The following is a 13,221-nucleotide window of genomic DNA, read 5'->3' on the forward strand; positions in this document are numbered from 1 at the left end:
ATGTAACAGATTATCAGCTTTTTATACATGCCCCACTCACTGACTGTATGTACACTACCGTTCAAAAGTTTGGGGTCACTTGGAAATTTCCTTGTTTGTGAAAGAAAAGCAAGTTTTTTGTCCATTAAAATAACATCAAATTGATGGAAAGAAAGTTATTTGTTTCTGGACATTTTGAGGCTGTAATAGAACCCACAAATGCTGATGCTCCAGATACTCAACTAGTCTAAAGAAGGCCCGTTTTATTGCTTTAATCAGAACAACAGTTTTCAACTGTGCTAACATATCCATTTTGCAGTTTTCTAATGATCAATTAGCCTTTTAAAATGATAAACTTGGATTAGCTAACACAACGTGCCATTGGAACACAGAAGTGATGGTTGCTGATAATGGGCCTCTGTATGCCTATGTAGATATTCCATAAAAAAATCAGCTGTTTCCAGCTACAATAGTCATTTACAACATTAAAAATGTCTACACTGTATTTCTGATCAATTTGATGTTATTTTAATGGACAGAAAATGTGCTTTTCTTTCAAAAACAAGAACATTTCTAAGTGACCCCAAACTTTTGAACGGTAGTATATATATATTAACAAATATATTGACACAACCTTCCTTCATAATAACATAAACCAGTCCATCTTGCATTCAGAGGCTATGCAAGGCTGTTTTTGTAAAACAGGCTTGGTATATTTTGTAGAAATGTTTGGAAGTCAAAAATCATTGTCCAAAAACAGTATGGGGGAATGTTCCAGCATCAGTTTAGATGAACATGTTAGTGGAAGTTCAAATGTCAAAGCTTTAAAATCGTACTGTAGTTGTAGTTACATTAACGACTGAGGAAAAACATATTTGTGCTACAAAAAAAATAAACAGTGTACTAACAGGGACATGACGTTGCAATTGCCTATCAGAAATTTTGAAATAATGATTGATCTTTTTCAAGATGATAACTTTGGCAAGCTTGTAGGTTAATTGTTGATGCGCACCAAAAAAGAATGTGCAATGTTACAGCTCAAATTTCTCACACGAAGCCCTATTATGGGATTTGATGCACTTTTGACTTCAGTGTGTCTCCTCTTCAGTGTGTCTCCTCTTCAGTGTTTCCCCTCTTGACGGTCTTCTATCTCAGATTTCAAATTATAAATGATGATTTGTGCCGGAAGTGACCCTGATGGAAATGGGAATATCAATTATTAAAAAAATACATCCACCTGCAGTTGATATCTATTTTTGTTTGCCATTTTGAATAATACATTGTGATTACATTTTAGCTCAATAATAATATAGAATATGGAAAACAGAATTAAGTGAATTTTATTCACCTCATCTGCTTCGGCATATTCAACACCATCATCTGCCGCTGGCGGTTTGTAGCTAAAACACACACACAAAAAAATCCTTAATGTTCACACAAAGACTTACTAAGCAATTCACAGCACATAGCATGTCACTATTAAACTGGTCCAGCTTTAAAAGCCCTGTACAGTACATTCAACCTATATCGTACTTGGGTTATTATCTATATTACTATTATTATCACTGCATTGTTGGAATGAAGCATGAAGGTAAGAATTCCACTGTACTCTTTTACACCTGTTGTATCCTGTGCATGTGGCAAATAAACGTTGAAACTTGAAACTACATAGCCCTACTCACTTGGTTCCTGTGTGATCCTTGCCGGAGGAGAAGCAGCCATGTTTGTGTGCATGATAAACCCCCACCATCACAATAGTGAATCCGGCCAATGCCGCCAACACCTTCAGAAAAATCCCCACTATGTCGACATCATCTGAAAATACAAGCAGGGCATTTTGAGATGAGATCTGGGTGACATGAACCCAAATTTAAACAACTTAAAGCAGGGATCATCAACTAGATTCAGCCGCAGGACAATTTGTTTTCTTGAGCGGATGGTCAGGGTGCCGGAACATAATTACAAATCATTTGTAGACTGCAAGAAGCCCAATCAGATATATTTCTAATATAATATAATAAAGTTTGGGAACCCTGACTTAAAGGAATGACCTTGGAATGCATGTCCATGTCAACCACTATGATTTATGTGCACTAGAGTAGATGCATGTGACTCACTAGCAGGTTTGGTAACGCACAATGGTATGTTCAGTGTGGCAGCGGTATGACACACTGACATATTTAAACATAATACATAGTCGCGGTAAGAATGTCAGTTGGGTATTTAGTACAGCATGGCCTACTCACAGACTTCCATCAGCTGTGCGGGACACTGTGCATGTCCAGCTTCATTCTTTGCCTGGCAGTAATACTCCCCCGCATCCTCCTTCCTCATCCTGAGGAATTTCTGCAGGGAAAAACGCCAAAATCAACCCCAATAGATCATACAGCTTTTCTCTTGTACTAACATCATCCAACAGTTGGATCTACTGTCTCATTAAACTTGATAATCATATAGCTAGTGTCCTTTCGACCTCCCAGTCCCATTGATTCCTTACCAGACCACCCGTGTCAGCATTAATGGAGTAGGTGGAGTTGATGAACTTGGGGCTGCTCTTTGGGTCCTGGGGAAGCTCCTCGTTGTTGCGGAACCAGCGGTACTGTGAGGCAGGGAAGCCCTCGTTCTCTAGGCAGCGCAGCTCAGAGGACGTGCCAACAGTCACTGCCACAGGCACACTGCACCTGGGCACCACAGGCTTTACTGCATAGACAGAAGAAGAAGAGGAAAAATAAGATTTCTTTGTCTAATTGTACACAAAGGTCCAACTGGAATTCGACTTCCACTTTATCCCAACTGCTCCGTAAGACACACATACACATAGGCTAAGGGCAGAGGCCATACTACGGCACCCATGGAACAGTTTATTTACAGAGAGAAGGAGCACATACCACAGTCTATACTTAAGCAATAAGGCACGAGGAGGTGTGGTATATGACCAATATACCACAGCTAAAGGCTGTTCATATGCAAGACGCAAAGCGGAGTGCCTGGATACAGCCCTTTGCTGTGTTATATTGGCCATATACCACAAACCCCTGAGGTGCCTTATTGCTATTATAAACTGGTTACCAACATAATTAGAGCAGTAAAAAATACATGTTTTGTCATACCCGTGGTAAACGGTCTGATATACCACGGCTGTCAGCCAATCAGCATTCAGGGCTCGAATCACCCAGTTTATAATTAGAAATAGACAACAACAATGAAAAAACACAGCAAACTACTACAGGCTTAAAACTTTACACAGGAATATGAAAATACGTCCTCACCCCTGACAGCAAGACTGATTAGAATTTCATCAAAGTGTTTGTGGTCATCAATGGCAGCGACCTCACAGCGGTACTCTGCAGTGTCTGCACGGCTGGTGTTGAGGATCAGTAGGTTGGCTGGCTGGATCAGCTGGGCTCTGTGCTCCAAGTCCCCTAATAGAGAGGCAAAAACACACTCCAACCTCTCAATCACTTGAGAATAATAACAGTTCTGAGGCCAATTTGGTATTGGTAAAGTGCTTAAAAAATAATCATCTTACCCGAAATTTGATTTTGAAAGTACACATAACTAGGGACACCGTTTTTGATTTTCTTCCATTCGATTCTGGGGTTGTTTGTTGAGATGGACTCTATCAAGCAGGTCAACTCAATAGCTGGGAAGAAAACGGTGATACTACAATGTCAAAACACTGACAGACAACAGAAGAGCCTGAAAAATTATTCTGAGAGAATGAGTCAGTGTTTCAGTGACTTACGTTCAAATTCATTTGCCCACACAGTCTTGTCTGTGGTTCGGAGGATTACTCCACGTGATGGAATGTAGCCTGTAAAAGACAAAAAAGAAGTGAGAAAAAAGAAGCTGATTGACAAGCTTCAGAATTTTCATCCCAGGACAATGCCCTTTTAAACAGATCAGATTAGAGGGTCAATAGGTGTAGGCCTATCGCTACAGAGAGGGTGAGAAAGAACCTTAGGGTCAGGATTAACCATATCTCCGGAAGCATTTCTCGTGTATATATATAAGAGGCAAGTGGAGCACATCTCGACGGGAGCACAAGTCTCAATATTAGTCAGTGATGTTTCTTTACTTCTAATTCTACAAAACACTCAAATTAATTAATTGGGAGATATACTTAGGGAGGCCTAAGAGTTACTAAAGGAACACACAGTGAGTAATGGAAACAGTCCCTTCTTCTATGTCGGCGTCATCGGTGTTAAGGACTCCAAATGAGGGGTGAAAACAGACTGTAATGTATTGGAGCACAATTCATCCGAGTGTATAAAGTACTTCCAAGGTATAATCCAGACAGATAAAAGCACTCTGCGGTAGGGCTGTTGCGGTGACCGTATTACCGCCATACCGGCAGTCACGAGTCATGATGGCAGTAAAATTCCATGTGACCGTTTAGTCACGGTAATTAGGCTTCTCCAAGCTCTGATGCTGCTGATGGTCATTAGAAACATACCAAACATGCTAACTGCCTGGTACTCAGCACTCTATTGTCCCTCTAATCACTCTGACATCAATGTAAATGTAATTGAAAATCTATTCAAACACTTCATGGGAGACCATGAGCTCATGTTGTGCAACATTTCTATAGGCTAGGCCTACTATATTTATTTCTAAACTCCTAATATTAAGAATCCCAAGAGTGTGCAAAGCTGTCATCAAGGCAAAAGATGGCTATTTGAAGAATCACAAATATAAATTATATTTGGATTTGTTTAACACTTTTTGGTTACTACATGATTCCATGTGTTATTAAATAGTTTTGATGTCTTCACTATTATTCTACAATGTAGAAAATAGTAAAATAAAGAAAAACCCTTCAATGAGTATGTGTTCTAAAACTTTTGACCGGTAGTGCATTTTTCCCACTGCCCCTGTTTCGAAACAGGTGCATGATAATGGTCCATTCTAAATAAATAAAAATGTCACACATATATTATTTAGTATATGTAAAGACAAGATTAAATCAAGAATAGTCTGATGTGTGACAAGATTAGCTATCACTTGTGAATGCTATATTATCACACGCTTATGTGCATTAAGGCAAGAAACAGTGCATGCCATTTTTTGGTGACTTTTTCAAATCATAGTCAAACCCCTCATGTAGCCTAGCCATTGGCCTTTATGTTTTGGTTTGTATCAAAAACCAAAGTGGCAAATTAACTTCTTAAAATTAAGCACATGAATATGCTTTACAACGGGTGTAGAGCCTACCTGGCATACAGTTGAAGTCGGAAGTTTACATACACCTTAGCCAAATACATTTAAACTCAGTTTTTCACAATTCCTGACATTTAATCTGAGTAAAAAATCCATGTCTTAGGTCAGTTAGGATCACCACTTTATTTTAAGAATGTGAAATGTCAGAATAATAGTAGAGAGAATTAATTATTTCAGCTTTTATTTCTTTCATCACATTCCCAGTGGGTTAGAAGTTTACCTACACTCAATTAGTATTTGGTAGCATTGCCTTTAAATTGTTTAACTTGGGTCAAACATTTCAGGTAGCCTTCCACAAGCTTCCCACAATAAGTTGGGTGAATTTTGGCCCATTCCTCCTGACAGAGCTGGTGTAACTGAGTCAGGTTTGTAGGCCTCCTTGCTCGCACATGCTTTTTCAGTTCTGCCCACAAATTTTCTATAGGGTTGAGGTCAGGGCTTTGTGATGGCCACTCCAATACCTTGACTTTGTTGTCCTTAAGCCATTTTGCCGCACCTTTTGAGGTATGCTTGGGGTCATTGTCCATTTGGAAGACCCATTTGCGACCAAGCTATAACATCCTGACTGATGTCTTGAGATGTTGCTTCAATATATCCACATAATTTCCCCTCATGATGCCATCTATTTTGTTAAGTGCATCAGTCCCTCCGGCAGCAAAGCACCCCCACAACATGATGCTGCCACCCCCGTGCTTCATGGTTGGGATGGTGTTCTTCTGCTTGCAAGCCTCCCCCTTTTAGCTCCAAACATAACAATGGTCATTATGGCCAAACAGTTCTATTTTTGTTTCATCAGATCAGAGGACATTTCTCCAAAAAGTACAATCTTTGTCCCCATGTGCAGTTGCAAACCGTAGTCTGGCTTTTTTAATGGCGGTTTTGGAGCAGTACCTACTTCTTTGCTGAGCAGCCTTTCATGTTATGTCGATATAGGACTCGTTTTACTGTGGATATAGCTACTTTAATACCTGTTGCCTCCAGCATCTTCACAAGGTCCTTTGCTGTTGTTCTGGAATTGATTTGCACTTTTCGCACCAAAGTTCGTTCATCTCTAGGAGGCAGAACGAGTCTCGGCTGCGGTATGATGGCTGCGTGGTCCCATGGTGTTTATACTTGCGTACTATTGTTTGTACAGATCAAAGTGGTACATTCAGGTGTTTGGAAATTTCTCCCAAGAATGAACCAGACTTATGGAGGTCTACAATTTTTTTCTGAGGTCTTGGCTGATTTCTTTTGATTTTCCCATGATGTCAAGCAAAGAGGCACTGAGTTTGAAGGTAGGCCTTGAAATACATTCACAGGTACACCTCCAATTGACAAATGATGTCAATTAGCCTATCAGAAGATTCTAAAAGCCATGACATCCTATTCTGGAATTTTCCAAGCTGTTTAAAGGCACAGCCAACTTAGTGTATGTACACTTCTGACCCACTGGAATTGTGATACAGTGAATTATAAATGAAATAATCTGTCTGTAAACAATTGTTGGAAAAATTACTTGTGTCATGCACAAAGTAGATGTCCTAACCGACTTGCCAAAACTATAGTTAGTTAACAAGACATTTGTGGAGTGGTTGAAAAACGAGTTTTAATGACTCCAACCTAAGTGTATGTCACGCCCTAACCTTAGAGAGCCTTTTTATGTCGCTTATTTGGTTTGGTCAGGGTGTGATTTGGGGTGAGCATTCTATGTTTTTGTTTTCTATGATTTTGTATTTCTATGTTTTGGCCGGGTATGGTTCTCAATCAGGGACAGCTGTCTATCGTTGTCTCTGATTGGGAACCATACTTAGGTAGCCCTTTTCCCTCCTTTCAGTGTGGGAAGTTGTCTTTGTTTGTGGCACTATAGCCTTTAGCTTCACGGTTGTTTTTTTTATTGTTTATTGTTTTTGTCGGCGTCATCCTAAATAAAAGGAATATGTACGCTCACTACGCTGCGCTTTGGTCCAGTCCTTTGACGGCCGTGACAGAACTTCCCACCACCAATGGACCAAGCAGCGTGGCCAGGAGTATGAGACAACCTGGGAGGAGGTAGAGAGGTGGTCGGTCGACCCAGGGAGAGTGCCAGAGCCCGCCTGGGATTCAATTGAGCAGTGCGAAGAGGGATACCGGAGAATGGAGTCGGCAAGACGTACACGGTTAGCGAGGAAGCCCGAGAGGCAGCCACAAAACATTTTTTTGGGGGGGCACACGAGGAGATTGGCTGAGTCAGGTTGGAGACCTGAGCCAACTCCTCGTGCTTACCGTGGCGAGCGTCGTACTGGTCAGGCACCGTGTTATGCGGTGGAGCGCACGGTGTCTCCAGTGCGCGTTCACAGCCTGGTGCGCTACATCCCAGCTCCCCGCATCGGCCAGGCTGGGGTGAGCATCCAGCCAGGACGGGTTGTGCCAGCCCTGCCGGCTCTACGCACTGTGTCTCCGGTGCGTCTGCACAGCCCAGTGCGTGTGCAGGGCGAAGATAACCATCAAGCTAAGACGGGATGTGCAGCTCGAGACCTCCAGTGCGCCTCCACGGCCCAGTGTATCCGGTGCCTCTGCCAAGGACAAAGCCTCCTGTATGTCTCCACAGCCTGGTGAGTCCTGTGCCTGCTTCCAGAACCAGGCCTCCTGTATGTCTCCCCAGCCTGGTGAGCCCTGTGGCAGCTCCACGTACCAGACTGCCCATACGTCTCCTCACTCCAGTGATGATCCATGGCACGAAGCCTCCAGTGATGATCCATGGCAAGAAGCCTCCAGTGATGATCCATGGCACGAAGCCTCCAGTGATGATCCATGGCACGAAGCCTCCAGTGATGATCCATGGCAAGAAGCCTCCAGTGATGATCCATGGCACGAAGCCTCCAGTGAGGAGTGATGGCACGAAGCCTCCAGCGACGGCCTCCAGTCCGGAGCCTCCAGCGGCGGTCCCCAGTCCGGAGCCTCCAGCGACGGTCTCCAGTCCGGATCCTCCAGTGACGGTCTCCAGTCCGGAGCCTCCAGCGACGGTCTCCAGTCCGGAGCCTCCAGCGACGGTCTCCAGTCCGGAGCCTCCAGCGACGGTCTTCAGTCCGGGGCCCGCAACGAGGGTGCCCAGTCCGGGGCCCGCAACGAGGGTGCCCAGTCCGGGGCCCGCAGCGAGGGTGCCCAGTCCGGGGCACGCAGCGAGGGTGCCCAGTCCGGGGCCCGCAGCGAGGGTGCCCAGTCCGGGGCCCGCAGCGAGGGCGCCCAGTCCGGGGTCGGCGACGAGGGTCCCCGCACCAGAGGTGCCACCAAAGTGGGGTGAGCCAGTGGTGGAGCGGGGTCTGCGTCCCGCACCTGAGCCGCCACCGCGGATAGATGCCCACCCAGACCCTCCCCTATAGGTTCAGGTTTTGCGGCCGGAGTCTGCACCTTTGGGGGGGGGGGGGGGGGGGGGGGGGGGTACTGTCATGATCTGACCTTAGAGAGCCTTTTTATGTCTCTATTTGGTTTGGTCTGGGTGTGATTTGGGGTGGGCATTCTATGTTTTTGTTTTCTATGATTTTGTATTTCTATGTTTTGGCCGGGTATGGTTCTCAATCAGGGACAGCTGTCTATCGTTGTCTCTGATTGGGAACCATACTTAGGTATCCCTTTTCCCTCCTTTCAGTGTAGGAAGTTGTCTTTGTTTGTGGCACTATAGCCTTTAGCTTCACGGTTGTTTTTGTATTGTTTTTGTCGGCGTCATCCTAAATAAAAGGAATATGTACGCACACAACACTGCGCTTTGGTCAAGTTCATTCAACGGCCGTGACAGTGTATGTAAACTTCCGACTTCAACTGTATATACGCAGAGCGTGAGTTTCGAGTTTGAGAAAGATAATTTTCACCATAAAAATGCATCTTTATAATAAAAGCAATACATGCATAATCGCATTTGCGCTCACTTTTGATCATGGTGTTTTCCCGCTAATTGATTGCATTTTGGAACATTCGCGCGTGTAGTCTACTGCTGTGTGCGCATTGCTGCGCTTCTAATGTGAAGAAATAGCCTAATAGTTTATCAACATTTTAAGCTAAACATTCTGATCTGTTGCATCTGCCTTAAAAAAAAATTTTTAATGCTAGTAGTTTTATTAATTTGGGATATATCGCATCCCACAACTGTCCCAGACTATGTTTGGAATATTTATTTCTCGCACAGAATAGGTCAACTTTTGTACTATGGGGGATTGTAGATTGACATAGGCTAGTGCTTTTACTGTTTGTTAGGCCTACTCATCTTGTTGGCTGACAAAAATTAAATGTGGACGGGCATTGGCTAATAAGACTTTAGCTATCTGAAAGAGCCATGTCAGTGAGAGGTGCTTCCGAGCACGCAGCCGGGAAAAGGGAATTATAATTATTATATTCAGTCCAAGGGCACAACGGTCACTGGCCGCAAAACACATAATTTTTTTTAGGGGGAATTAAGGCCACACAAAGGTGATGCTGCCGGGAAATTTGAAGCATTATCAAGTGATTGTCAAATTGTGAATGAGAGACTGATGAAGTTTGTGGAGCCTGCGCAAAAAAACAAACCAGAGCTCATGCCTTTCATGCAACTTTTTTCAAATCATCATTAGAGTCGCATCATGCAGCCTTAGAATGTATTAAAATCTAAACATATAGCCCAACATTTGTATCACAACTAAAGTAGCATAAATAACTCTAAATTAAGCATATAGGAGGACCTGTTTCTTTGTTAACCGCCCAACACAGAATAGCCGCATGTGCACACTTCCTCAAATCATTTAGAGAAAATATCCTTTCTATTTTATTCAGCTTTGTTCAATTGTATTCTTCATACTATAAAATGATACCACGGAATTCTAAGCAAATCTTGTCTGCTAAATGAACTAGTGAAGCCCACAGCCATATGGCATAGCCAGATCAGGACCTAACATAAGGACAACTCAGAGTATGTTATTCTGGTCCGACTGAAATAGACTACATTTTCTTCATATTATGTTTCTTTAGGCCTGTCTAAAATAAATAATGGATTTATTGTGATGGTATAGGCTATATTATATGGATTTATTAGACTTTTAAAATGTAGATGTTCCAAAGGTCTGCATCAATAGCTTGTAGGCTACGTGTGGAAGCCAGGATATGCTAAATGTGTTTATGTTAATTAATGGTTAATTACCGTGAGACAGGCAGTTATTTGCTTGACAATCACCAGCTGACAAAATTTCATGACCGCAACAGCCCTACTCCACGGCTGATTTAAAATGTCTCTGGTTAACAATTCATGATCGCACATGAAAGCCAAGTCAGCCAGCACTGAGAGTGGAGAAAACATGGGTCCTGCCAAAGTGGAGTACACAGTCATATTAGCACAGCTGTGGATGCTGATGAGATTCGACTCTTAGGTCTCAGCTTCCGTCTCTGCGGCTGACTTTCCCACCCCTGTACATCATGAGCTATTTTTACACCAAACAGTTACTGGCCATCCTGAGAGACACGGGGAGAGGTGTCCAGCAAATCTTCCCCTGATAAACAGAGCAAGGACAGCCTATCCCTGTAAAACCACTCATTAACCTTCAATGCCTTTACAATGTACTTAGACTTAGATAATATGAACTACTAGACTATAAATAGCTTAAACTACATGTCTCTATCCTAACTCTCCTCCTTTTTTGCTGCCTACTGACAGACAGACACTTATTGTCTCATTGTATATTTTAGGTGTTCAAGCTTTACTGTATCCCCGCCTACATGAGGCTTTGTTGTCCCAGACAGTTTTTAGAGCGTGGGAGAGAATCTGTGGTTAATTAAGAAGACAATGGCTGATTTGCTATTGTGTGCCTGGAATAAAAGCATTCCATAGCCGAAAGCCCAACTTTACACTGTGTAGCCTACATCAAGAAAGAGATCTATGTGTTTATGTGAAGAATTTAATCAGAACTGGAATGTTGTCAGACAGTAAAATAGATAGAAATGTGGCATATGTTGTTGGTGAATATTAGAGAACATCTCTCTCTCTCTCTCTCTAATCCCTTTGTTGTTTTAATACATACAGTATAGAGACAGGAGGCTATAACCTGAGTGAAATGCGCTCTATGTTAAATAGGTGTTCTACAGTTCTCTTTATGCACTTCTAGCTAAATATGAAAACAACATAAAAAAACAAAAAAACAAGCTGTTGACCCAGTCCATCTAAAAAAAGCAATTTCCCAGACATTCCAGCACAGCCACTGTAAAAGCAGCCAAATAACTTACCAACATTAAAACTGGCCAAATGCAGTAGACTAGTATGTGAATAAAACTGTAATGATCAGTCAATACCACACAGAGACTGACTTGGCTATAATGTTATCTTTCTGACCTGTAGTTGCAGCGCAGGAGTAATGTTGACAGAAGACAATGTATTCAAAACATAGATAGTCCTAGTAAAGTCTTCCTGAAAGCACTTCCGCTGTCACAGTGCTACTTTATCAAATCAAATGTTATTTGTCACATGCTTCGTAGGCAACAAGTGTAGACTAACATTGAAATGCTTACAACAATGCAGAGTTAAAGACATGATCATTAAAAAAAATATGAAATAGTGACACAGTGAATAACGAATAAAAATAATGAGTAAAAATAACATAGCTATATATAGGGAGTAGAAACTAACATGGCTATATACAGGGAGTACCAGTACTGAGTCCATGTGCAGGGGTACGATGTAATTGAGGTAGCTATGTACTGTACATATAGATAGGGCTAAAATGATGACTAGCAGCAGCGTATGTGGTGAATGAAAGTGTTGGTGTGTGTGTGTGTGTGTGTGTGTGTGTGTGTGTGTGTGTGTGTGTGTGTGTGTGTGTGTGTGTGTGTGTGTGTGTGTGTGTGTGTGGCGTCACTATGCATGTGTGTGCATGTTATGTGTGTGTGGGCGTATGTAGTGTGTGTGTATGTTGTATGTGTGTGTGTTGTGGTGTCAGTGTAAGTATCTGTGAGTGTGTGGGTAGAGTCCAGTGTGTGTGCATTAAGTCGGTGCATGAGAGTTAGTGCAAAAAAGGGTCAATGCAGGTAGTCCGGGTAGCCATTTGATTAGCTATTTAGCAGTCTTGTTTAGAAGTCTTATGGCTTGGGGCAAGAAGCTGTTCAGGGTCCTATTGGTTCCAGACTTGGTACATTGGTACAGCTTGCCGTGCGGTAGCAGAGAGACTTTACCAGAAAAAAATAACTCACACAATGAACTGTAGGCCTACCTGACAGCCTGGATGGAAATAGCGGTTGACATCATCATACTTTGAGTGACAGTTGAAGAGAGCCCAACGTTAGAAGATACAAAAGCAGTGTGTGTGCAACTTGTTCTCTCTTTATTTAAATATGAATGGAAAAACTGCTGAGGAATGTGTGAGCGTTTCAATGTCATTATAACGCATGTATAAATTAATTAATTACCATCTAATAATTGTGTGGCTCATCCTCAGCATGTTTACAGACCTGGCCAAGCTATGTTAGGAAGCCCGTCTAGTCAGCGCGATCATTTCCATAACAAAGCATTGCTGTGATTTATTAAATTGTAATGCACAACACGTACCGTTAAACTACACCTTATCTTAGTGGAAATGAAAATAACTTACCGAGAATCGAGTAAAGGATGAACACAGCCGTCAGTCGTTGTAACGCCATCTTGAAACCTTGGTAATGGATCGGTAATTCTGGCACACATAAAGCCAGCTAGCTAGCTATCACACTCGGTGCCCCTGGTCAAAACGGGTGAACAGGCTGGTGGATGTTGCCATTGACGAGTTTCCATAGCTACAAGGGCGTCAGGGCGGAAGACGGATAAGTCCCGAGACCGGAAATACATTTACATCTATTTTATTATAATGCAATTTCATTAATGTGCCAAACAAGATGAATTATCCGTAATCCCTCTCTGACATATCACAGCTTTGATCCAGAGAACTAAACAATGCAAATGTAATTTTATGTGAACATGACAGGTTAAGGTGTGCGAGACAGTACACACTCTTTTCACGCCATTTCGCCCGGTGGGCGGTGCTGTATGTCACCGTAGGCGTTGGTTTCAAAGTGCTTGGA

General features: G+C 42.6%; 1 protein-coding gene across 1 annotated transcript; it reads right to left on the reverse strand.

Annotated features, from left to right (window-relative positions):
* Window positions 1–566: 566 nt before the first annotated feature.
* On the reverse strand, window positions 567–12,922 carry LOC120018865 (junctional adhesion molecule 3B-like). The gene is made up of 9 exons (XM_038962084.1): window positions 12,759–12,922; window positions 3,725–3,793; window positions 3,509–3,622; window positions 3,249–3,401; window positions 2,477–2,679; window positions 2,226–2,325; window positions 1,662–1,794; window positions 1,328–1,379; window positions 567–1,173 (listed from the first exon to the last, which is right to left on the reverse strand). Exons 1-9 carry the CDS (start codon window positions 12,805–12,807, stop codon window positions 1,138–1,140), a joined length of 909 nt encoding a protein of 302 aa, XP_038818012.1. The 5' UTR covers window positions 12,808–12,922; the 3' UTR covers window positions 567–1,137.
* Between the last annotated feature and the right edge of the window lie 299 nt (window positions 12,923–13,221).

Source organism: Salvelinus namaycush, chromosome 23 (assembly GCF_016432855.1).
Source record: "Salvelinus namaycush isolate Seneca chromosome 23, SaNama_1.0, whole genome shotgun sequence".
NCBI classification, from domain to species: domain Eukaryota; kingdom Metazoa; phylum Chordata; class Actinopteri; order Salmoniformes; family Salmonidae; genus Salvelinus; species Salvelinus namaycush.